This window comes from Doryrhamphus excisus, linkage group LG17 (genome assembly GCF_037039965.1).
Source record: "Doryrhamphus excisus strain RoL-2023G ecotype Guam linkage group LG17, RoL_Dexc_Guam_v1.1, whole genome shotgun sequence".
Classification (NCBI taxonomy): Eukaryota; Metazoa; Chordata; class Actinopteri; order Syngnathiformes; family Syngnathidae; genus Doryrhamphus; species Doryrhamphus excisus.
Window position 1 is genome coordinate 12028593 of NC_136373.1, and position 27706 is coordinate 12056298.

Sequence of the window (27706 nt, forward strand, 5' to 3'; positions counted from 1 at the left end):
ATGTCCAAAAGGAGTAGGAAGAAGCAAAGCTTATTAAATCCTACCCCTCCATCTGGTACTTTTACAATCACTAACTGTTACATTTGTTCACTTCCTGCTTTCCTAAAAAAAAAATTGTTTTTTTTGTTTTTGTTTTTTTTTTTGTCACATACCAAAGTAGGAGGTGATATGAGCATCCAATGACATAATGGGTACCATAGTAAGTGTCAATATAGTGATATGTATAGCACATCATGACTGGTTCAAGACTCTTCATCCTTGTATTTAGCAAACATCAACTGCTTGTATTGTTTCTTGAATTGGCTCATCGTTGTGCATTGTTTGAGGGTCTTACTCAATCCATTCCATAGTTTGATTCCACATACTGAAATGCTATGGCTTTTTAACGTAGTCCTAGCATAGAAGTATTGGATGACATTTTTAGCTAATTGGTTATTTTTAGCCTTATGCATTATTTTAGCTGTTTGAAGATGAACTATATCAGCAAGTTTAAGTATTTGTGATTTTAGGAATAAGGAGTTAATATGTTCTGTGTAGGCGGCATTATGAATTATCCTTACTGACCTTTTTTGCAGTACATTTAGCGAGTGAAGATTGCTTTTATAGTTATTAGCCCATATTTCCACACAATAAGTAAGATATGGTAGAACCAGAGAGCAATAAAGAGTGTGGAGTGATTTCTCATTGAGAACAAATTTAGCTTTGTACAATATTGAAATATTTCTGGCCACCTTATGTTGTATATTTGTAATATGAGGTTTCCAGCTCATATTTTAACAGCTTATCTTAACTTCTAAGGTAAAGGAGGTCAAAGATCAAATGTATACATAATTCTTATCATGTTCACTTGTGATATGTGATATAATTTTCTAGCTGATACCAATACCAATTTTTTACTGGTCAGTTATGCAGGTATGCATACTTTACATATTTACATATTGCCTATATTTTGCCGGTTCTGTATTGTTTTATGCTAATTTACTATGTTTATACTTTGTTATGACATTGACAAGACAAACACCTAACGGAGACTACCTCCTGAATCCCGCTATGCTTCCTGGAACCAGTGTGAGGAAGGCTCTTTTCTCTTGTGCACTGGTCCATAAAGGCATTCTTAAGTGTAGAATCATTTTAGCTCTTTAAGCAGTATGGATGAATGCACCCATCAAGACCATCTGGATGAATGGACAAAATTGAACAAAAAATACCACACATATACAAAATCACGGGATGGATGCGGTTCCAGTGATATTTTCAGTGCCTGTAGCCAAATAGTATCAGTATAATGCACCTATACCAGTAAATATAGTAAAAAGAAAAGACTACAAAGGGAAAGAGAGCAAGAAGTACTAAACATCAGAAATATGGTAATGGTAATGGTTTTATTTCATTTGAACATGCATCAGATTACAATTGAGTGCATCCCATAATCAGTTAACAGTTCCACATGTCCAAAAGGAGTAGGAAGAAGCAAAGCTTATTAAATCCTACCCCTCCATTTGGTACTTTTACAATCAGTAACTGTTACATTTGTTCACTTCCTGCTTTCCTAATTTTTTTTTAATTTTTTTTTTAATTTTTTGTCACGTACCGAAGTACAAGGTGATATAACCATCCAATGACATAATGGGTACCATAGTAAGTGTCAATATAGTGATATGTATAGCACATCATGACTGGTTCAAGACTCTTCATCCTTGTATTTAGCAAACATCAACTGCTTGTATTGTTTCTTGAATTGGCTCATCGTTGTGCATTGTTTGAGGGTCTTACTCAATCCATTCCATATGGGGGGTCAGTTTCAGGAAGCAGATCAGATCGAAGAGAAACACAAGCCTTCTCCTCACTGAATCAGAATTGATGTTCATGATAAATCTATTCACAGGACAGCATGACCCCCCCCACTGCTGTCATTTTGTAACCACAACATGATTAGCCTTTTATTTCAAATGAAATACCTGCAAACATCAAAACATACATTTGAAAATGAATAAGAGAAGTTTTGTCAACTACTGCCATCACATTTACGTATGATCTGCATCACAATGGGTAATTACAATGCTCGCCCTTTACACAATCACAGTGTTTATTTTGTGTTGCAGTCAGATTGCTGATCTGAACCAGAGATATAAGAAGAGGGTAGGAGGACAACAGATAAAAGATGACCTCATGATAGGTGGAGCAGCATGCATACAAAGTGTGACTTGCATGTATGATGTCATTGATTCAGACCAGCGCCCAAGGAAAATATCTTACTAAACGATTACTAAATAGTTGAGGTAGTGCTTGCCGCCATCTACCGCTCTCAATCCTCCCGTCTAAAACACAGCTTCATGGCGTAAACATGTGGTACAACAGGCTCTTTGTTCCATCTTTTTGTCCCTCAACTCTGTTTTCTCCGCCCTCCTCCTTTCCTGCCCACTTTGCTCTCGCCCTGTGCGGGACAATGTTGCCAGTGTTTTTGGCCTCCGCTGGCCCCCGGAGAAGCAGTTTCTAATAGCAGGACTGTTTACCAAGAATACCAAACACCACAATTGTGGTATTCTGATGGAAAATGTTGTATCGATGCAGATAATTAGTGATTGACTGTGAAAACTGTTTTGAAAGCAAGTATTAAAGCATCTCTATGACAAGTGTGGGTAGACAGCACACAGTGAAGTGGGTCAGTGAACATCTAGGTAGGGCATGTACATCCCACTGCTGAATATTTCATTCTGTCTAAATATGAGTGCTTTAGCTCCCGCCTGGGTGTCTCCTCTGGTGTAAGGCTACTTTACCACATTAAAGTACCACATTTTTAACTCACTGCTTAGTACTGCTTTAATTAACCGAGAAGGACAGATTTCTCTGCAATTTGGAATAGGAAACCATGTGTCCCAAGGGGTGTCGTATCAGGAGGTGAGTGTAGACTTCAGATCATTCTGTAGGCCAAAAACTGGTAATTATTAAAAACACGGGGTAGCACTTCCTGGGGGCACTCTTAGGATGTATCTTGTTTTCTGACCTTGAATCCTTCCATTTTCTGTTATTCTGCTTAATTGCATTTTAATTTTTATAATTACATTATTGCCTCAGAGCTTACTTTGTTGATTAGCGTGATAATTATTTGGGATTAATAGAGTGAGGCCTTTGATTAGGTTCAACTCTTGTTTACCACAACACTGCAATCTAACTGTGGCAGAGGGCGCTAGATGACATCATTGTCTAATTTGCATAATCTGCCATGACACAACTATCATCTGGAGTGAGTACGTAGAAATGGTCACACTAAAAAGATGGTTTGATGATAATAGATTGTCCTTGAACCTAAATAAAACTAAAATCATGCTGTTTGGTAACAGCAGAAAGGACACGTACCAGCAAATACAAATAGACGGTGTAGACATTGAAAGGGTGAAGGAAAATACATTTCTGGGGATCACAATAGATGAAAATATGAGCTGGAAACCTCATATTACAAATATACAACATAAGGTGGCCAGAAATATTTCAATATTGAACAAAGCTAAATTTGTTCTCAATCAGAAATCACTCCACACTCTTTATTGCTCTCTGGTTCTACCATATCTTACTTATTGTGTGGAAATATGGGCTAATAACTATAAAAGCAATCTTCACTCGCTAAATGTACTGCAAAAAAGGTCAGTAAGGATAATTCATAATGCCGCCTACACAGAACATACTAACTCCTTATTTCTAAACTTGCTGATAGAGTTCATCTTCAAACAGCTAAAATAATGCATAAGGCTAAAAATAACCAATTAGCTAAAAATGTCATCCAATACTTCTCTACAAGAGAGGAGAAATATGATCTCAGGGAAGAAGTACATTTGAAACACTTCTATGCTAGGACTACGTTGGAAAGCCATAGCATTTCAGTATGTGGAATCAAACTATGGAATGGATTGAGTAAGACCCTCAAACAATGCACAACGATGAGCCAATTCAAGAAACAATACAAGCAGTTGATGTTTGCTAAATACAAGGATGAAGAGTCTTGAACCAGTCATGATGTGCTATACATATCACTATATTGACACTTACTATGGTACCCATTATGGCATTGGATGCTCATATCACCTTGTACTTCGGTATGGGACAAAAAATTAAAAATTAAAAAAAAAATCTAATTTTTTTTTTTTAGGAAAGCAGGAAGTGAACAAATGTAACAGTTACTGATTGTAAAAGTACCAGATGGAGGGGCAGGATTTAATAAGCTTTGCTTCTTCCTACTTCTTTTGGACTTGTGGAACTGTGAACTGATTATGTGATGCATTCAATTGTACTCTGATGCATTTTTAATTGAAATAAAACCATTACCACGTGTACACGTAACTTTTGTGGGTCCATGAAAACCAAAACCAAAATGTCGTTTTCTTCTGTCACTTCTTTTTGTGTGCTTCACAAATAATCAGGATCCGCTGATTGTTGAGAAGACTGAAAGTGTCCGATAATGCCAGAAAATTGTTCGATCTGTCACTGGTCACGTTTTTGAATACTCTTGCTAAATATAGCAGCAAAGTTGGAAACATGCATTGAATGTCTGACTTGCATTAAAGGCAATACAATACCATACAACCTCCAAGGTCATGTGTTACTGACATTATATTTTTTGTGTTTTTGTTCCAAGTCTGCAGATGTGTGCGAACAAATCCTTCGGGTGGTGTCTCGCTCCAGTAGACTCGAGGAGTTGGTGCTAGATAACGCAGGGCTTAAAACGTGAGTATAAATGTAAACACCATAAATAAAAGACTTGGGACACATCTTGTAATTAAATAATAAATTAGGGGTGGAGCTGTTTGTCTTTGTCGTTTAATTCGTCCCATAAAAATAGAAAAAAAGACAAAAACAATCTTTAATCTTCATCCCTGTTAAGTTTTTTTTTTTTTTTTGGATGAATGAACTCACTCCAAAATCTTGTCGGAAGTAGTCTTCCTTGTACTCTTGTTAGATCTCGTCTTGTTCTCATAGTGCCTATTGTATACTCTCATCTCGTGACACCCTTGTATGTATGTCTTTTTTTACAGTCCAATTTTGGATTTTATTGTAAAAGTTTCCACAAGTGCAGTTCAAATAAACTGTTTTTATCTTACCAGTAGGGCTGTAATGGTATGCTATAATCACACCTCGGTTTTAATGTCACAAGGTACAGTAAGGGAACAAAAGCTTTAATCATTTTAAAATGATTAATACAGTGCATCCGGAAAGTATTCACAGCGCTTCACTTTTTCTACATTTTGTCATGTTACAGCCTCATTCCAAACTGAATTAAATTAATCTCTTACCTCAAAATTCTACACAAAATACTCCATTATGACAATGTGAAAAAGGTTTTTTTTTACTTTTTTGAATTGATTAAAAATAGAAAACAAAAAAATCACATTTACATAAGTATTCACAGCCTTTGCCATGAAGCTCAAAATTGAGCTCAGGTGCATCTTTTTTCCACTGATCATCCTTGAGATCTTTCTACAGCTTAATTGGAGTCCACCTGCAGTAAATTCAGTTGATTGGACATGATTTGGAAATATAATAACTGTCTATATAAGGTCCCACAGTTGACTGTGCATGTCAGAGCACAAACACCAAGCATGAAGTCAAAAGAACTGTCTGTAGACCTGCGAGACAGGATTGTCTTGAGGCACAAATCTGGGGAAGGATACAGAAAAATTTCTGCTGCTTTGAAGGTCCCAATGAGCACAGTGGCCTCCATTATTCGACTAGTCAGGATAGAAGGAAAAATGAATGCAGCAATATTTTCATCCAGGATATCTCTATATATTGCTGCATTCATTTTCCTTCTATCCTGACTAGTCTGCCAGTTCCTGCTGCTGAAAAACATCCCCACAGCATGATGCTGCCACCACCATGCTTCACTGTAGGGATGGTATTGGCCTGGTGATGAGCAGTGCCTGGTTTCCTCCAAACATGGCGCCTGGCATTCACACCAAAGAGTTCAATCTTTGTCTCATCAGACCAGAGAATTTTGTTTCTCATGGTCTGAGAGTCATTCAGGTGCTTTTTGGCAAATTCCAGACGGGCTGCCATGTTCCTTTTACTAAGGAGTGGCTTTCGTCTGGCCACTCTACCATACAGGCCTGATTGGTGGATTGCTGCAGAGATGGTTGTCCTTCTGGAAGGCTCTCCTCTCTCCACAGAGGAACGCTGGAGCTCTGACAGAGTGACCATCGGGGCCTTGGTCACCTCCCTGACTAAGGCCCTTCTTCCCCGATCGCTCAGTTTAGAAGGCCGGCCAGCTCTAGGAAGAGTCCTGGTGGTTCCAAACGTCTTCCATTTACGAATAATGGAGGCCACTGTGCTCATTGGGACCTTCAAAGCAGCAGACATTTTTCTGTATCCTTCCCCAGATTTGTGCCTCAACACAATCCTGTCTCGCAGGTCTACAGACAGTTCTTTTGACTTTATGCTTGGTGTTTGTGCTCTGACATGCACAGTCAACCGTGGGACCTTATATAGACAGTTATTATATTTCCAAATCATGTCCAATCAACTGAATTTACTGCAGGTGGACTCCAATTAAGCTGTAGAAAGATCTCAAGGATGATCAGTGGAAAAAAGATGCACCTGAGCTCAATTATGAGCTTCATGGCAAAGGCTGTGAATACTTATGTAAATGTGATTTTTTTGTTTTCTATTTTTAATCAATTCAAAAAAAGTAAAAAAAAACCTTTTCACATTGTCATAATGGAGTAAATACTGGGCTCCACTGTATTTAGATAAAGTAGACGCTTGACTCTATTGCAAGATATATTGTACTTCCTGTTGCCTCTGTAGTTCGAATATCGAATATTCCTTACCGAAAAGTCAGATTCCGAAAACATATATACCGTTACACCCCTAGTTACTAAATACGTCTAATGTTTTTAGGTAATACTGTTGATGAACTAGTTACTGTACATTTACACGTACAATTTTTACAATGTTTATGTTGTTGCCAAAATTCAAGCACACTTATAATATCTCTTGTACTTTGAAGTGATTTTGCCCAGAAGCTTGCGACTGCACTCGCACACAACCCCAACTCAGGACTCACCACCATCAATCTGGCCAACAACCCACTGGAGGACAGAGGTATTATATTTAAACAATGTTTACATCAATCTGACTGTTGACTATATTTAAAATATTTTTGAATATATTTTTAAATGTTATTTTAAAATGACACTGAATGAGTTGAAGTATTTTGTAATGTTGTTTTGTATTTTGTGAATGTATTGAGTGAATTATATACAATAATATGCTGTACATGTTCAGGATCTTCACAAAAGGGGCAGTTTGTTATAGTATATTGTATTATTTTCAGTTTATCTGTTGGCTACATTTATCGTAGGTATATATACAATATTTGGATGCAGTTTTGTGAGTTATATAATACACACAAAACAATTCCCTTAATTATACAGTTACCAATAAATTGAAACCAAGTTGCAGTATCAGTCTAAGCCAGGGGTCTCAAACTCAATTTACCTGGGGGCCACCGGAGCTAGGTTCTGGGTGAATCAGGTGGGCCTCATCAGGTTTAAAAAAAAAACCCAAAACGCATTTATTAAAAACTGGGAAAAAAATCAATAAAAAAACTATCTTCAATGCTTTTGCTTCTGCTATACCCTACACTTTTTCAGTACTTTGGTTCCGGTTTTCCACACCAAAATATCTGATAAAACATTCCACTCTTCTCAAATATCTTAATTTTTATTTTTCTATACACAAAATGAGATAAAAAAAAAACACATTAAGAATAAAGACAATAAATCAGTCAGTAATAAATAAGTAAAATAATAATAAAACAGCAAATAAGAAAAACGTAAGAAACCACATACAGTTAGTAGAGAAATATTTTTTTCAAATTCAAATGTACAGTATTAACAGTTATTTAACCTTTAACATGAACATTAATGAAACTTAATAATTTGACCCAATTAGCAAGTTAGCATCGTACTCAGTTCCATCTGGGAGCACCATCGTAACTTTAACAACAAGTTTGATGAGATGCTTTATCTTGACGTGTATTTTCCGTTTTATTCCAAATCATTTCCTGCATTTATTTGTACCCAGCGTCATAAGCCTTTAGCTTCATTGCTAATCCAAAGCAAAACAGAGCGGGGTAACAGGGTAGGGTAACAGTATGGGTGGGGCAAAATCATGTTAATTGTGCCCGGTGTGCACACAGCTTTAAGCTGTCATTTCAACATTAAACTTTGGTATCAAGGTGGGGGCCTCACACTAGCGTCTCGCGGGCCGCAGGTTTGAGACCCCTGGTCTAAACATTATTTTAACTATTAACACACAGTGAAACTACATAAAATACATGAAATAAGATCAGTGACATGTCACATGTTAAATAATAATAATTGCATCCGCTGTGATTGTGTGTGATCTTGCAGGTATCGCCTCCCTTGGTAATCAGTTTGCCAAACTTCGTATTGGGCTCACGCATTTAAACTTCTCGAAAACCTCTCTGTCACCCAAAGGTATGTGTTATCCTTGTCCGCCATAGTTAATGGTTGGGGGGAGGGGGGTTGTGTTCTTGCAGTTACTTCTTATTAACATGCGTGTTGTGATCAGATGCATTTCACAGTTTCATCTAATTGCTCCCACTGCTGTGATGCTAATGACACCAAATTGCTGCACTAATCACAGTCCTGTCCATGAAGTCGTTTTCAGTATTCCATAACAAAAGCGATGCAAATTTTGAGATTAAATCCAAGTGTTGTCAATAATGACTCACAGGTAAAATTTCATCTTTGTTTGCCATCAAACCATCAAAGTAACCGCCGTAGCACAAGACAGTCTATAGTCATGCACTATAAACAGCGTTGCCAGACGCCAATCAATAAAGAGCTGTCATTTTCCGCAGGGTAGTGTTGCTTCCACAAAGCCCAGCTCAGCTCAGCTGCAGAAGCTGAAGCCCTCCTTGATCTATAAGCCAAACTCCCAAATGAGCCAGTGTGCTAAGAACAATATCCAGGGTGCCCACAGGTGATTCCATTTCTTCAAGCTGCTTAAATATAATTTTTATTACACCAAATTAAACCTTAACTGGACTGACTAGACTGTTTCAGACAGACTGACAAACTTTGAATATTTAATAATAATAATAATAAATGTATTTATTTTTATATATAATATAATGATAATATAATATGCATACTATAATATAATAATATATATTTATAATTATATATAATATACAGTTTATTATTTATTTATATTTATTTATCCTCTGTCAAACTTTGAATATTTAATAATAATAATAATAAATGTATTTATTTTTATATTATAATATATATATTATAACAATAATAATATAATATAATAATATATACTGGCACGGCGGTCGAGTGGTTAGCGCGCAGACCGCACAGCTAGGAGACGAGGGTTCAATTCCACCCTCGGCCATCTCTGTGTGGAGTTGGCATGTTTGCATAGAAAATGAATGAATGAATGAATAATAATACATTTATTTATTTTTATATTATAATATATACATTATAATAATAATATAATATATATATAATATAATAATATAATATACATACTATAATAATATATATTTATAATTATATATATAATATACTGTTTATTATTTATTTATCCTCTGTCAAACTTTGAATATTTAATAATAACATAATACATTTATTAATTTTTATATTATTATATTATAACAATAATAATATAATATATATTATATATATACAGTATATAATATATTATTTATATTATTATTTATTTATGTTCTGTCATATCCTGAAACAATTATTTTTATAGTTTATCTTTGCTTTTTATGTGAAATTGTAAACTAATAGTTTGTATAATAAGGTCCATTGTATGTTTAAATGTATTTTACCAAAAGTGTAGCTTGCTGGAATTCTTCAAAATTGATTTGTGGTATGTCCTCAATGTCAAACATTTACTTACCTTGTTCTTTATTTTCAATATTTACCATTACCGACCCCTTATGTATGTAACAAACTGTCAAATTAATACATTCACAGACTCAAAACCCTAGATAAATTAGGATGTGAGTCATTCTGTAGACATGACATATGTCATATGTCATATGTCATATGTCATATGTCATATGTCATATGTCATATGTCATATGTCATATGTCAGTGTCATGCACACCCATAGACCTACATAAATGGGTTTTATTCCATCATAATCACTGTTGCAGGTTTCAGTATGTTGTCTAGAGGTTAATGATGACACTGATTTTATATCTTATTTTTAAATTGCTTGTCAATCATGACATAAGCTGTAGTATTTCCAATAGAAGCTAACCAATAGAAGTTCCCTCTCAATGCATTCACTTGGTGGTCTCCTGCTTTTCATTTCCCCGGATATTTTCACCAATATGCAGGCAAAACATCAAGTGGAGACATAAGGGACGTGAAATATGCTGACGCTGCTTCTGCATGGTGTGTGTTTCAGGGGTGAACAGCCTTTGCCAGTCACTGAGTGCCAACCCGTCCATCCCCAGCAGCCTCGTCCATCTGGACCTCTCAGGGAACATCCTCAGAGGAGATGACATGCAGGTTCATACAAAGAAACTCATGCAGACTTATTCCTTTTTGCACTGACATTTCATAAACTACACTCATTTCGCTCAATGGAGGAACACTCAAAACTACAGGATACATACACATCCATGTCATTAATTTATGCATTTGTAGCTAGGCATCAAATTATGTTTCTGATAGATTCTGTACCCTACCAATGACAGAGGACAACACTGATCTCATTAATCTTCTGAGAAAAAGCATGTATTCTTTTTTCAGAGTCTGAGGAATAAACATTTCTATCATATTTTGGTAACAGCAGAAAGGACACGTACCAACAAATACAAATAGACGGTGTAGACATTGAAAGGGTGAAGGAAAATACATTTCTGGGGATCATAATAGATGAAAATATGAGCTGGAAACCTCATATTACAAATATACAACATAAGGTGGCCAGAAATATTTCAATATTGAACAAAGCTAAATTTGTTCTCAATCAGAAATCACTCCACACTCTTTATTGCTCTCTGGTTCTACCATATCTTACTTATTGTGTGGAAATATGGGCTAATAACTATAAAAGCAATCTTCACTCGCTAAATGTACTGCAAAAAAGGTCAGTAAGGATAATTCATAATGCCGCCTACAGAGAACATACTAACTCCTTATTTCTAAAATCACTAATACTTAAACTTGCTGATATAGTTCATCTTCAAACAGCTAAAATAATGCATAAGGCTAAAAATAACCAATTAGCTAAAAATGTCATCCAATACTTCTCTACAAGAGAGGAGAAATATGATCTCAGGGAAGAAGTACATTTGAAACACTTCTATGCTAGGACTACGTTAAAAAGCCATAGCATTTCAGTATGTGGAATCAAACTATGGAATGGATTGAGTAAGACCCTCAAACAATGCACAACGATGAGCCAATTCAAGAAACAATACAAGCAGTTGATGTTTGCTAAATACAAGGATGAAGAGTCTTGAACCAGTCATGATGTGCTATACATATCACTATATTGACACTTACTATGGTACCCATTATGTCATTGGATGCTCATATCACCTCCTACTTCCGTACGTGACAAAAAAATGTAAAAAATAAATATATATATATTTTTTACTATATTAGGAAAGCAGGAAGTGAACAAATGTAACAGTTACTGACTGTAAAAGATGGAGGGGGTAGGATTTAATAAGCTTTGCTTCTTCCTACTCCTTTTGGACATGTGGAACTGTGAACTGATTATGGGATGCACTCAATTGTAATAGGATGCATGTTCAATTGAAATGAAACCATTACCATTTTAAGATCAACGCTGAAAATCAGTCTACATTTTCATCCCTAATAGTGTGTATGTGTTTCATTTTTTATTCGTAGCATTTGTACCATTTCCTGAGCCAGCCCAACCACCTGACAACTCTCGACCTCTCCAACACTGACTGCTCATTGGACCATGTGAGTCCTGTTTAGAGATACTTTAGTAGAGATACATATAGAAACTGTTTAGACATACATCATTCTAGATATACTATATAACATAACATACATATGAAGTTGTAGTGACTGTTTGTGTCTTTACATAAGATGTAATCAAATGAACAGAAAATACTTGAATTGTATTGTGTGTGATGTATTACTGAGGGTCTTTGAACACCAAATACAGCTTATTGATTTGTTTGATATGTAGCCAACGGAGATATTGATACTGAGCTTTAACACTAAAATGTGTAGTAATTGTATCCTAAAATGACAGCTTCAAAGCCATTTAAACGGTGTACTGGCTTGTAAGTAGGAGGTAAATGATTGGTAGATGTTACACATATTATCTTTTATTGTAATTGTTTTGTTGTTCAGGTTTGTTCTGCTCTGTTGCGAGGCTCGGTTCAACACCTGTCTGTTCTCAACGTTTCAAAGAGCGTCTTTCCTCACAGGTGAGAACCCTTGTGGCATTTCTAACTCTGTCAATGTTACTTGTACATGTTCAAATACATATACACTGATTGAACATAGCATAGGTACCTTGCCTTACATAGTATGTAATACTCCCTCCCTCAAGGCCAGGGGTCTCAAACTCAATATACTTGGGGGGCCACTGGAGCTCGGGTCTGGGTGAGACTGGGCCGCACCAGGTTCCCCCCCCCCCAAAAAAAAACGCATTTATTAAAAACAAAAAAATGTAAAAAACTTTGCTTTGGTTCCAATTTTCTACAAGAAAAGCTCTGATAAAACATTCCACTGTTCTCAAATATCTTACTTTTTATTTTTCTACACAAAATAAGATGAAAAATAAATAAACAAATCAAGAATAAAGAAAATCAATCAATCAGTAATAAATAAATAAATATAATAATAATAATAATAAAACGGCAAATAATAAAAACTTAAGAAACCACATATAGTTGGTGGGTAGACAAATTATTTTTTTCAGATTAAAATGAACAAAGCATTATTAGAGCCCTGTAGACATGACAAAACACGACTATAGTCACATTTATACTCTTTTTATTTACAACATATTGCGCAACTGCAGGGTCTTGAGACACATGCTAACTCGCAAACTAGAGAGCTAGCGACCTAAACGGTAGCCTTCAAGTTATTTCCTTTAAACTTAAATAGCCAAAAACTTACCACTTCCACACGGATAGGGAGGATAACTATTAACCTTTAACCTTTAACATGAACATTAATCAAACGTAATCATTTTTTCTGGGTACATGATACCATACAGCATCCATATCAAACTTGCGCGGGCCACACTAACATTAAACTTTCATATCTAGGCGGGGGCCTCAAACTAGTGTCCTGCGGGCCACATTTGGCCCGCGGGACGCGTGTTTGAGACACCTGCTCAAGGCCATTCATTCATTTTCTACCGCTTATCCTCACAAGGATCACTCACGGGGGGTGCCGGAGCCTATCCCAGCTGTCTTTGGGCGAGAGACAGGGTACACCCTGGACTGGTGGCCAGCCAATCACAGGGCACATATAGACAAACAACCATTCACACTCACATTCATACCTATGGACAATTTGGAGTCGCCAATTAACCTAGCATGTTTTTGGAATGTGGGAGGAAACTGGAGTACCCGGAGAAAACCCACGCATGCACGGGGAGAACATGCAAACTCCACACAGAGATAGCCGAGGGTGGAATCGAACCCTGGTCTCCTAGCTGTGAGGTCGGTCTGCTCCCTCAAGGCCATAATAACATCAATATGGCTACAGTACATTGCTGTGTGACACCTGCTGGTGACTGGGTGTCATGACAAGCAAGCAATGAAGACTGTCAGGTGTATAATATATCTGCACTCATGATGTGTGTAACAGATGGTAAAGGCTGGAGTTTTGGCCCCATAGTGTTATGTCTCTTTCTCCTGAGTCTCAGGGGAGTTGAGGTTTTTATCAAGGGGTGAGTAGAGCAGAGAATGAGAGTGGGGGGGGGGTTGACTGAAGGTGAACCATGAGCAAAGACAGGCGGAGGAGGAGAGAAAGAGCAGACAAATAAAGCATGACGAGATCTGTCAGTGGAGAGTGGGAATGACACGCTGGCAGGAGAATGGTTATGTCGAAATGATGATCACTGGTTTCAGGCCATTGCATCAGCTATAAATGTGTACTGAAGGAAGACTATTCTGGAGTCTTTTGTGGAGTTCTAAAGTTGATGTCATGCGCTGTGGGTAGGAGAGCTTAGGTAGGTTCGCTAGAGCTCCTCATCCACACCAGAACTCCAAGTCCGGACACAGGAGCAGAACTGTGTGAAATGTATTACTTTACAGTCCAATTTCCATCCAACAGATTAATTTGTGAGTCGTACACACATGAACAAAACTGTTGGTACCCCTCAGTTAAAGAAAGAAAATCACCCAATTCTCACTGAAATCACTTAATAAATAAAAATGTATTGAAAATTAAACGGCGGCACGGCGGTCGTGTGGTTAGCGCACAGACCGCACAGCTAGGAGACCAGGGTTCAATTCCACCCTCGGCCATCTCTGTGTGGAGTTTGCATGTTCTCCCCGTGCATGCGTGGGTTTTCTCCGGGTACTCCGGTTTCCTCCCACATTCCAAAAACATGCTAGGTTAATTGGCCACTCCAAATTGTCCATAGGTATGAATGTGAGTGTGAATGGTTGTTTGTCTATATGTGCCCTGTGATTGGCTGACCACCAGTCCAGGGTGTACCCCGCCTCTCGCCCGAAGACAGCTGGGATAGGCTCCAGCACCCCCCCCTTGTGAGGAAAAGCGGTAGAAAATGAATGAATGAATGAATGAAAATTAAACAATCAAAATCAGCCATCACTTTTGAATTGTTGATTAACATAATTATTAAAAAAAATAAACTAATGAAACAGGCCTGGACAAAAATGATGTTACCTGTTCAAAACAATTTGACCATAGTCACATGTCCTTTAATTGACATCATAATTAGGTGTCTTCAAACTCATAATCAGTAAGTCTGCCAATTTAAAGGGTGACAAATAGTCACTGTGCTGTTTGGTGACGAGGTGTGTACCACACTGAACATGGCTGATTTTGATTTTTTAATTATCAATACATTTTTATTTATTGTTACTTTTATAAGTTTCAAGTGATTTCAGTGAGAATTGTGGGATTTTCTTTCTTTGACTGCGGGGTACCAACAATTTTGTCCGCGTGTGTATGTCTTAATAGGTCTGGTTTCTGTAATTAATGAACATTAGCATAAATGCAAGTCACAAGCTTAGAACAGCGCATGCTAATTTACACACACACACATATACTACACACACACACACACATATACTGTATTTGGAAAGGGTGGCAAAAAAATAATAATAAAAAAAATAAATAAAAAGGAAAGGGCGGCAACAGGTTAGCTAGCACTTGAACTGTCAGTACAATACACTAGCGCACACAAAATAGGCGATATTTGCCACCTAATTTGCATATAAATAATGGTCGATCATTAACAGCCCATTAACTTAGCTTTATCACAAACGCAGACAGGCATATACGGTACAACAGCAAGCCTTCTGACGTACCGAATGGCTAGCTGTGGTCCTACTGAGGACCCCTTAGTTGCCCCGCAAGTTGCCTGGTACAAACCCAAGTCTGCCCTGAACAGTGCCTTTACTAAACATTACATTAACAACAACATGCAATATTTTCCCATAGGAAAGGCAAAGAGGTGCCGCCATCATTTAAGCACTTCTTCAGCAGTGCCATGTCTCTCAGCTCCATCAATGTGTCTGGAACAAAGCTGGCGCCAGATGTCCTCAAGTGAGCGAACCACAACAACATGGCTGTTAAATGTTATTTCTAGTTCAAAGTAATTGTTTTTTTTTTTTTTGTAGAGCTCTCCTGCTTGGTCTGGCAAGTAACCCCAACGTGACAGATGTATCTCTAGACCTCAGCTGCTGTGAGGTGAGACCTTTCTCCATCATTCATTTCTACCTACAAATCATCCTGTTCATGACACATAGCATCTCTTGGATGTAAATGTTGTACATTTGCATTTCCCCCACTACGCTGTTCTCGTTGTTTATCTTTTTATACAATGTAGGTCTGTCAAAAATAACCTGTTAACGGTGGTAACTAAATAATTTAATTGCACACTCTTTATTGCTCTCTGGTTCTACCATATCTTACTTATTGTGTGGAAATATGGGCTAATAACTATAAAAGCAATCTTCACTCGCTAAATGTACTGCAAAAAAGGTCAGTAAGGATAATTCATAATGCCGCCTACACAGAACATACATCCTTATTTCTAAAATCACTAATACTTAAACTTGCTTATATAGTTCATCTTCAAACAGCTAAAATAATGCATAAGGCTAAAAATAACCAATTAGCTAAAATGTCATCCAATACTTCTCTACAAGAGAGGAGAAATATGATCTCAGGGAAGAACTACATTTGAAACACTTCTATGCTAGGACTACGTTAAAAAGCCATAGCATTTCAGTATGTGGAATCAAACTATGGAATGGATTGAGTAAGACCCTCAAACAATGCACAACGATGAGCCAATTCAAGAAACAATACAGTCAATAATCAATAAGCTGTATTTGGTGTTCAACAATGCAGTTGATGTTTGCTAAATACAAGGATGAAGAGTCTTGAACCAGTCATGATGTGCTATAAATATCACTATATTGACACTTACCATGGTACCCATTATGTCATTGGATGGTCATGTCACCTCATACTTTGGTATGTGACAAAAAATAAAAAAATAAAAATTTTTTTTTAGGAAAGCAGGAAGTGAACAAATGTAACAGTTACTGATTGTAAAAGTACTAGATGGAGGGGTAGGATTTAATAAGCTTTGCTTCTTCCTACTCCTTTTGGACATGTGGAACTGTGAACTGATTATGGGATGCACTCAATTGTAATCTGATGCATGTTCAAATGAAATAAAACCATTACCATCACCATAATTAATAAAAAAATATTTGATGTAATTAATGCATGCACATCATGACAAGCAACATGTCTCTGTTATGATGGCAGACTGAGGCACCGTGTAGTGTCCCCACAGAGTCACACAGAGTCTGACACTTACATCAACAACATTGCTCAATTCCGACACCATATGCAACTCACACACATCTCAACCTCAGAACATCACTTTCTTACCCTCACCACATGCGCGCAAGGTGCATTCACGGACCCTCTTAACAACAACATCTTTATTACACAAAGAAAAACAACAACTGTATATTCTTATCACTCACACTCAAAACTCAATTATTGGTGCATGTAATGCACATCCCCATAATTTATTGTATTTGTGTCAGAGCAGGACATAACCAGCTCTCAGTGCGGTCCAGGAGTTGTTTACATGATGATGCATTCAAGATCACTGCATCAGTCGTAATGTGGAAGTACAGTTTGCGACAAAAACATGTGAATTCAACTTGAATTATGTGGTGCATTTCAAGCCTGTATTGCTCATCCTAGCACGGTCAAAGTGTGATTCAAATGTTCTCCTATTTAACACAACGATGCTAAGCAAATAGCTTTTCAGACGTGCGGTATCTTTTAGCTTGATTTATTTTTTTAATTTTTTATTTTTTTAAACCACAACAGAAATGGAAAGCCATATTTTTTCATTTTCCAAATCATTATTATGTTTGCAGATTATTTTTGTCATTAATGCCATTGTTAATATTTGGGAAAAGAAATATTGTAATCGAATACAAGCTTAAATACTGGTTGGGACTTGAACCGACTGTCAAGTAATCATTTATACTTGTAACTTGAAAATATTAAAAATAACCTAATATTCCAAATTTTAATTTAAAAACATTTTTGATTATTTAAAAACATTTATGATCCTTGATAAAAAAAAATCCTTGATTTTTGGTAATTTCTTTCTGATTTCTGATAAAACGTCTGTCGCAAAGTTGAAAATACACCCCTCAAAGAAAGAAAAAACGCAAACGCAAAACCGAACTTGCTTGATTTCAACTTTCTGTTCATACGAAGCGACCCTAGTGAGGATAAGTGGTATAGAAAAAGAATGAATGAATGTTCATATGAAGCTGTAAATACATACACATAGTGATTAATCATAGTTAATTTATGTGAAAACTGTGATTAATCTGAATGTACATTTTGATAATTTGACATCTGTGTGAAAGTCAGTGCCGACATACCATTTATCTTTTACCTAAATTTAATAAGGCATTAAGGATGGAAATGAGCATTTATTGTGAGGAGGCATCTATACTGTTAAGTAAAAGTCTGATAATAATGGAAATGCAGGCACATATTTGCAAATGGACTTACACTGAAGCCTTTGTTCAAGAACCCTTTTAAACCAAAGTGTGGCGCATGTGGTACGTAATCATTTTAAGCTGATCTTCCCGCAATGCAATCATCTTTTTAGCAGCCCCTCCAAAACCATTTGACAGGCTGGTGACATGCTGGCAAGTATTATTAAGAGGCTGTATAATGAAATACTTGGCAGACAGCAGGCGGGGTGGAGGTGGGTAGTGGTGGTGGTGGTGCGGGGAGTGTTCAGTTTCCCTCTCTAATTGTTGTATCACACACACACACACACACACACATCATTTTCATCCTTGCTGGAACAAAAAAATAGAACTTTTGCCGACTATTATTATTTGCCGAAATTCAATTCCACATGCCAATAGAAATATTCCCACATTGAAACAACAGGGATGTATCCATGTTTTCTAACGAACCCTTTTGCATGACTCCCAAATCTGTGTGTGTCAGCGGTGTTTAGTGTGACTGTATGGTCATTAAGCATTTGTGTGTTTTGTTGCTCGTCGTTGGCTTCCGTCTGACACCCTCTTCTTTCCCCTAATGCCTCTATAAGCTTGGCCATTGTGTAAGTACCAATGTGCTCCTGCTTACTTCATTAAGTTCTCATCGCTCTTCATTTTTGACATAATCGGTACCATAGTAACTGTCAATATAGTGATGTGCGATACATATCACTATATTGACACTTACTATGGTACCCATTATGTCATTGTATGGTCATATCACCTCGTACTTCGGTACGTGACAAAAAACAAAAAAAAAACTTAAACTATATTAGGAAAGCAGGAAGTGAACAAATGTAACAGTTACTGATTGTAAAAGTACCAGATGGAGGGGTAGGATTTAATAAGCTTTGCTTCTTCCTACTCCTTTTGGACATGTGGAACTGTGAACTGATTATGGGATGCACTCAATTGTAATCTGATGCATGTTCAAATGAAATAAAACCATTACCATTACCATTTTTTTGAACATCTGGTGTAAGTTTACTGTTCCTTAATAGTGTTCATCCTCATTCTGAAAACGTTCTCCATCATTTTGTGTGTAATGAACTGGTTCAACGAGGTGGTGCTCCATTGTCCATGTCATTATTTTATATCATATGTCCCTTGTATCTATAATTGCTGGCCACGGCATTAGGTACACCAACCTATTCAAATGAGAATCAATGTAAAGACTCATCCTTTACGAAGACGATACTACTGATGGTACTATTTTACTTCTCTGACAGTGTCAGTGAGAAATAGAAATGTTTATCAGTGGAGATTGTTGTCTAAGACATTAGTGTACCTACTCTTGTGGCCAGAGTGTATTCAGCCAGCCTGTCATTGCAATAATTATTTAAAAAAACATATTTTATCCATCCATCCATCCATCCAAATTATATCCATTTAATATTTTAATTAATTTAATTTAAAACATATAAGACAAACAACCATTCACAATCACATTCATACATACGATAAACAACCATCACATTCACATTCATACCTATGAACAATTTGGAGTCTCCAGGTTTCACATGCATATTTTTGGAATATGAGACGAAACCTGAGTACCCGAAAAAAACACAGACATGCATGGGGAAAACGTGCCAACTCCACACAGAAATGCAAAATACATATTTTTCTAAATATCATTATTATTTACAGTTGTCATCTGTTGCATGTTCGCAGTAGTTTTGTGAGTTTGATTAACAGTCACAGTTGGTTTAGTGTAAGTTTTTGTGCAGATTGTAGTGAAGTGTTCAACCTTGTCTGGTGCATTATGTGTGGCTGTGTAATTGTATGACTTCACTTTGTACTCTTATTACAACAGTTGCGGTCTGGAGGCTCCCAAATACTTGAAGGTTGCATTGCTGAGATTCCAAATATCTCCAGCCTAGATATCTCTGACAATGGTGAGGCACCTGCCAGCTGGAAAAGGAATTATTCCGTTAATGGAACATTTCTCATGTTTTTTGTTTGTTTGTTTTTTAAATCCAGGTCTGGACTCAGATCTGTCCACGCTGCTAATATGGTTGGCTAGAAACCGTTCCATAAGACACTTATCTCTGGGGAAGAACTTCAACAACATCAAGTCCAAGTAAGGAGACCAGGGTTTTACACTAATAAAAAAGTGTGATGATGTGATCAGATATATATTGCTAGACTTATACTGTATGTGGTGTGTGATTTCATCCTCTCCTTTTGTCGTCTATCTGATTTAGAAACCTCGCTCCAGTGTTGGACAGCTTGGTCCATATGATCCAGGAGGAAGAGTTGGTGAGTCTTTCATTTCCTGGTTTGTCTGGAACTCAGAATGAACTATGATGGTTTAGACAGGAAATGGTTTAGATGCTTAGTACAATATGGACAATTAGAAGTAATTAAATTTCACAATATTATTAATGATTCAAAAAGTTTGCCCATGCCTGCTATAAGGAGTGCTGGTCCTTTTTTGACTACTGAATGTGTCACATGGTCATAGTGTAGCGGTGTATATGGGTGCTTCATTGGGTGTAGGAGATAGACGTGTGGGGATCTGAGCATGAAGGCTCAGATTACAGGGAAATAAGTGATATGCAAACACTATATCCAGTATTGTGTAACACTAGCTTCCTTTTCCACAGGGACGGTTTGACATTTTGCTGTTTGTTAGCATATTTAATGATGAATATAAACAGTACAATCTGCAAACACACCTAAATGTACAAAAATATGAATCTATGGTAATGGTAATGGTTTTATTTCATTTGAACATGCATCAGATTACAATTGAGTGCATCCCATAATCAGTTCACAGTTCCACATGTCCAAAAGGAGTAGGAAGAAGCAAAGCTTACCCCTCCAGCTGGTACTTTACAATCAGTAACTGTTAGATTTGTTCACTTCCTGCTTTCATAATATAGTTTTTTTTTTAGTCCTAGCATATAAGTGTTTCAAATGTAGTTCTTCCCTGAGATCATATTTCTCCTCTCTTGTAGAGAAGTATTGGATGACATTTTTAGCTAATTGGTTATTTTTAGCCTTATGCATTATTTTAGCTGTTTGAAGATGAACTATATCAGCAAGTAGAAGTATTAGTGATTTTAGAAATAAGGAGTTAGTATGTTCTCTGTAGGCGGCATTATGAATTATCCTTACTGACCTTTTTTGCAGTACATTTAGCGAGTGAAGATTGCTTTTATAGTTATTAGCCCATATTTCTACACAATAAGTAAGATATGGTAGAACCAGAGAGCAATAAAGAGTGTGGAGTTGATTTCTGATTGAGAACAAATTTTGCTTTGTTCAATATTGAAATATTTCTGGCCACCTCTAATCCTGCAAGGTAGTTATGAAACAATTACAATGTGTTGGGGGGGAAATGCAATAAAAATATCTATATTCATAGATCAGGCAGGAATCCAGAAATAAAGCGTATTTCCACATGTTCTGTTCTGTTCTCTGTTTCATTATTAAGCACAACCCATCTTTTTAATGAATGGTTAATTTTGCGCCAGTGTAAGGTTTTACATTTTTTCATTTCCTCACTCTAATTAAACAGAGCGTGCGTGTATGCAAACCCCGAGCGGTGATTTCTTAATTTTGGTGATTAATTAGGAAATGTGAGAGTCAATTGCTTTTGCCGGAGGTCACAAACGAGACTTATAACTACATTTTGTGGACACAGGCACCTTTCCTCAAGAATTAGCTGTTAAATAAGATGGTGTTGCTATATTTTAAGCCATATTTTTAATAAAAAACACCATTTAAACTAAGTGATTCTTTCTTAATGGTAAACACATGGGTTGGAGCGTTATTGTTTACCAGGCATGTAACACAAAATCAGATCTTTCTTGGCTGCCCTGCACAAATGAGAGGCAATATTGTGAAACAATTAGGACAAAAGCGATATAAAACGGCATCATTTACAACATGGGACAACTAATGAGACTTGTAGCTGCTGAAATTTGCATATCTAATGTCCTCTGTGTGCACATGCAGGCTGTAAATAATTCGCTCTGCACCCTTTCTTCAAACAAGACATGAAATAATAATGCTGCGTCTGTTTTGATTCTAATTCTCTATTGGCTTAACACCACACACATGGAAATTACAGTATTATAAACAAAATCACACGGGCATACAAGAGATTCATTAAAAATGTATCATGTCTAATATGTTATTGGCTGAATACTGCACATCTATTACTGCTTCAAAATGCATAGGTGGCCCAAAAACATATGAATGCAGGATGACCGTGCATCAATCATCTTTTCTTCTTTCACTGTCCAGCCCCTCACCTCTCTGTCTCTCGCCGACTCCCGGCTAAAGAGCGATCTAACCATCGTTCTGAACGCACTCGGCAGCAACTCGTCACTCACTAGGCTCGACATCAGCGGCAACGCCATGGGTGACATGGGTGCCAAAATGCTGGCTAAGGCGCTGCAGATCAACTCCAAACTTCGGTGAGTGTCCATAATAGTCGTTTAGGTATGTACATGCTGTACCGAAACAGCTTGAGTAACATTGTGCTTACCTTTGCAGGACAGTGATCTGGGATAGGAACAACACTGGTCCTCAAGGCCTGCAGGATGTAGCAGCAGCACTGGAGAAGTACGGTTCTTGAATAGGCATCTGTGTGTGAATGCAGCAGTATGAGCGCTTTGGGATGTTGGTAATGGTAATGGTAATGGTTTTATTTCATTTGAACATGCATCAGATTACAATTGAATGCATCCCATAATCAGTAGGAAGAAGCAAAGCTTATTAAATCCTGCGACTCCATCTGGTACTTTTACAATCAGTAACTTACATTTGTTCACTTCCTGCTTTCCTAATATAGTTGAAGTTTTTGGTTTTTTTTAATCACGTACCGAGGTGATATGACCATATGATGACATAATCGGTACCATAGTAACTGTCAATACTGTAAATCCTACCCCTCCATCTGGTACTTTTACAATCAGTAACTGTTACATTTGTTCACTTCCTGCTTTCCTAATCTAGCTTTAAGTTTTTTTTTTTTTTTTTTAATCACGTACCGAGGTGATATGACCATCCAATGACATAATGGGTACTATAGTAACTGTCAATATAGAGATATGTATAGCACATCATGAGTCTTAAATAGAGTCTTAAATATGAAGAGTGACAGGAGGAGGAAAGCAGAGTTTGAACAGCTGAGAAATAAGAACGGTAGAAGAGATAATAAGCTGTAGATGAGTCTTAGAGGAGATGGAATCCAGCAGGCTTTTGTTTCTTCTGACTGAGAATGATGTTATTATGGGCGTGTGAATGGGGAAAATTGTCATCTGGGACACATCTCTAAAGCACTTTTGCAGTCATCACCCTTTCTTTCTCCCCTTAAGGGTACACACCCTTGCCACCTCACTTCCTTTCCCTTCTGTTTTTCATGATTGAAATTACTGTTTTCAGTTTTTCCCTGTCGCTGTTCTGTGTGTGCTTTGTGCAATTCCATTATTTTCACAAAAAATCATTTATAAGGTTTGACATGTCATTGCTCAAAAATATCTGTGTAGATTTAACATTGATGATAATTTATACCAATGAGTGTTTTTTGTATTTGTAACGTGGTTGTTTATCATCTTTTGTATTTAGATATGGATCTTTGAACAATCTTAAACCCACTTTCCAGTACAGGTGATCTAGGATGAAATATGTAAACAGAATGAAAGTTTAACTAGGAAACTGTCACACTCACCTTTATTTTGAGTTGATCCGATGGGTAACAATGTCATGCACTGGAACTGAGGGGAAAAAAATCATCGTGTCAGATCTGTTTGAACCAAAAGTAACCAACCCCCATTGGAGTTTATAAATGCACAGGACTTGATGGAAACTGTCCTTTGTGTCAATGGATGGTAATCACATGAAGTGTAGTAGAGCTTTAGTGGGAACCTTATCTCAGCCTTGGGAAGGATGTCAATTTAGTGACACATCATCAGTCGTGTACCTTAGAATCCGGGGGTGTTTCGGCCTGTCAACACTAGACACCCTCATCAAAGGCGGCCAACTCCAGGGTGATCAAGCCTGAGCCTGTATCCCATGCCAAATCATGAGTAGTAGTGCCTGGAATTTTGAATTATTGAATATTTTCACTTGCCACAGAGTGCAGATTAGGTCTTGATACCTAGTTGCGGTTATAGGTAATATTTAAAACAGGGGTTTAGATTTTGGTAATGGTAATGTTTTTATTTCATTTTTTACAATCAGTAACTGTTACATTTGTTCACTTCCTGCTTTCCTAATATAGTCAAATTTTGTATATATTTATTTTTTACATTTTTTGTCACGTACCGAAGTACGAGGTGATATGACCATCCAATGACATAATGGGTACCATAGTAAGTGTCAATATAGTGATATTTATCACATACTACAGTATTAATTGGCCCTGTACCCTAGAAACCGCCCATGAATGATACGGGAAAAGGCCGAAATGATACTGTGTCAATGCCCATGGCAGTGATACTGATAAAATATAGAGTTTAACCATGTCCAGTATCAGCCCCCGTAGCTGTCCACTCCGAGTGGACAGCTGGTATCGTGCCCGTGAAACAACCAATCAGAGAACAGCGCACAAGTGTGAACAGACAGTTTACACCGTTTAGATATAATACATGTAATAAACTGAAAAATGTCTGGAAACAAAATGGTCTTTTGATTAAATAGTAAGTGATAATAAGCTCATGATTAAATAGTATGTGATAATAAGATCATCACATGGTTTGTCTGGCCAAGTATCATGCCCCCGCGTGCCAGTATCAGCCCCCGACCATGTGATAACCTATAAGTCTAGCACATCATGACTGGTTCAAGACTCTTCATCCTTGTATTTAGCAAACATCAACTGCTTGTATTGTTTCTTGAATTGGCTCATCGTTGTGCATTGTTTGAGGGCCTTACTCAATCCATTCCATAGTTTGATTCCACATACTGAAATGCTATGGCTTTTTAACGTAGTCCTAGCATAGAAGTGTTTCAAATGTAGTTCTACCCTGAGATCATATTTCTTCTCTCTTGTAGAGAAGTATTGGATGACATTTTTAGCTAATTGGTTATTTTTAGCCTTATGCATTATTTGAACTATATAGATGAACTATATCAGCAAGTTTAAGTATTAGTGATTTTAGAAATAAGGAGTTAGTATGTTCTCTGTAGGCGGCATTATGAATTATCCTTACTGACCTTTCTTGCAGTACATTTAGCTAGTGAAGATTGCTTTTATAGTTATTTTGATGGGAGAAAAAAATAATGTAGTGTCATATTCATGGTCCCGATTGTGTAAATACTATTAGAATTGTAGTCATATTCATCTACTGTATTGGGAACAGAAGATAAAAATATTTTTGTGTGTGATTTATTTCTTGGGATTTTACTTTTGGTCAGTACAATTTTTTGTCAGAGGTTTACTAACTTTTTTTTTTTACTAACTGAACATGACAGAATTACACATTTATGTTTTCATGGGTTTTGTGTTAAATGGAATGAAGGGAAAATCTGTCAAATGTCTTATATGGATTCACTGTGGTTGACTACAACCATGCATTTGTAGCTTTCCCAGCATGTCAGACACAATGCTAATAGTAAGTATTATATAAGTAATATTTAGAGGTACTATCATTGGTGACTGTCATTGGTAGTACTGTACTGCATTACTGTTCTCTCCTTGCCCTTACCATGATGTCCTCTGGCTTTTTGCCCAACAGAAACTTCACTATTCGTTTCATGCCCATCCCCATCATCGACGCCTCCCAGGCTCTGAAGGCCAGTCCAGAGAAGACAGAGGACGCCTTGCTTAAGGTATTGTAACAAGCTCCATTAGTTCTATCAGTCACAATCCGTCTCATGTGTTTTCACGTGGAGTGACGTAGACACAAGATGGAGAGAAAAAAAACTGCCTGTACTGTTAGGAATGCTGGAATTGAATAGACAGACAAAACACTGTTATATGTCACTATTTCTTCATTTATCCTTATAATAGTATTGTTTTGTTCTCCCACCATCCACAGATTGAAAATTATCTTTACAGAAACCATGAAACCAGGAAATACCAACAAGAGCAGGCATATCGCCTTCAACAGGGCATCGTGACCACAACCACACAGCAGGCATGTAACTGCACAACAATTACATCTTACCCGTACTGTATATAATTGTTTATAACACAAATTGTACATAATCTGAACCATTTGCCAGGTAAAGTGTACACCACCCAACTGATTAGAATTTTTTAATTTCTGATTTCTGCTACTAGATGATGGACCGGATCTGTGTAAAGGTACAGGACCACCTTAATTCTCTAAGGAACTCGGAGACTGACGCCATCCTGGAAGACGTCAGGTCTGCGGAAAGCCTCATCAAAGACGCAAGGAACTCGAAAACGGTGAGAACAGATGTCAATACCGTTGATCTGCGTATTACTTTTTCCGTTTTCTATATAATTATTTTACCATCCTCTGCTTTGTATCTCCACAGCTCCTCCCGAACCTCTACCACCTAGGTTCTACTTCCAGAGAGGAGGTTCACAGGGCTTCAGTGGGTCCTATTCAGGAAAAACTGGAGTCGATGGCAGGAGAGGTGACCGCTGTCATGGACCAACAGCTACAGGTAGACGACACAGGGAATTGGGTTTAAACTGAATTATGCAAAGCCAAAACGGTTTTTGTGTTACAATATAGTCATAATTCTCAGCAGACAATGGACTCTATTGTGTGTGTCTGTAGTAGATGAAAACTATGGGCATGGGCGCCCTCTACAGACAATATAAAATACACACATGGACAAAATTGTTGGTACTCCTCAGTTAAAGAAAGAAAATCCCACAAATCTCACTGAAATCACTTGAAACTTACAAAAGTAACAATAAATAAAAATCTTTTTGAGAATTAAACAATCAAAATCAGCCATCATCTTTGAATTGTTGATTAACATAATTATTACAAAAAAAATTAATGAAACAGGCCTGGACAAAAATGATGGTACTCATAACTTAATATTTTGTTGCACAACCTTTTGAGGAGATCAGTGCAAAACTGTTCCAGTTGTCTCAGGTTAGACGGATGTCTTCTCCAGATGACATGTTTCAGCTCCTTCCACAGATGTTCAATGGGATTCAGATCTGGGCGCATAGAGGGCCACTTCAGAATAGTCCTACACTTTTCTCTTAGGCATTCTTGGGTGCTTTTGGTTGTGTTTTGGATCGTTGTCCTGTTGAAAGACCCATGACCTGCGACTGAGACCAAGCTTTCTGACACTAGGCAGCACATTTCTCTCCAGAATGCCTTGATAGTCTTGAGATTTTATTGTACCTTCACAACTTCAAGACACCCTGTGCCAGATGCAGCGAAGCAGCCCCAAAACATAACAGAGCCTTCTCTGTGTTTCTTCGTATGCTTGATTTTTCAA

General features: G+C 37.2%; 1 protein-coding gene across 4 annotated transcripts in view; it reads left to right on the top strand.

The window, feature by feature from the left end:
* The window catches only part of LOC131137422 (F-actin-uncapping protein LRRC16A-like), an 87302-nt gene that overhangs the window by 44193 nt on the left and 15403 nt on the right, over nt 1-27706 (top strand). For 2 of the 4 annotated variants that reach the window (XM_078798320.1, XM_078798321.1), the window contains exons 10-27: nt 4631-4719; nt 6998-7092; nt 8406-8492; nt 10456-10559; nt 11913-11990; nt 12390-12466; nt 15690-15794; nt 15869-15938; nt 18865-18876; nt 20130-20211; nt 20297-20396; nt 20521-20575; nt 22571-22743; nt 22823-22891; nt 26008-26101; nt 26311-26409; nt 26556-26684; nt 26777-26908. In XM_078798320.1, coding sequence (XP_078654446.1) covers nt 4631-4719; nt 6998-7092; nt 8406-8492; nt 10456-10559; nt 11913-11990; nt 12390-12466; nt 15690-15794; nt 15869-15938; nt 18865-18876; nt 20130-20211; nt 20297-20396; nt 20521-20575; nt 22571-22743; nt 22823-22891; nt 26008-26101; nt 26311-26409; nt 26556-26684; nt 26777-26908 — 1650 coding nt within the window. The remainder of the gene's footprint in view (nt 1-4630; nt 4720-6997; nt 7093-8405; nt 8493-10455; nt 10560-11912; nt 11991-12389; nt 12467-15689; nt 15795-15868; nt 15939-18864; nt 18877-20129; nt 20212-20296; nt 20397-20520; nt 20576-22570; nt 22744-22822; nt 22892-26007; nt 26102-26310; nt 26410-26555; nt 26685-26776; nt 26909-27706) is intronic. The other 2 variants (XM_058085366.2, XM_058085367.2) reach the window with 1 other exon arrangement.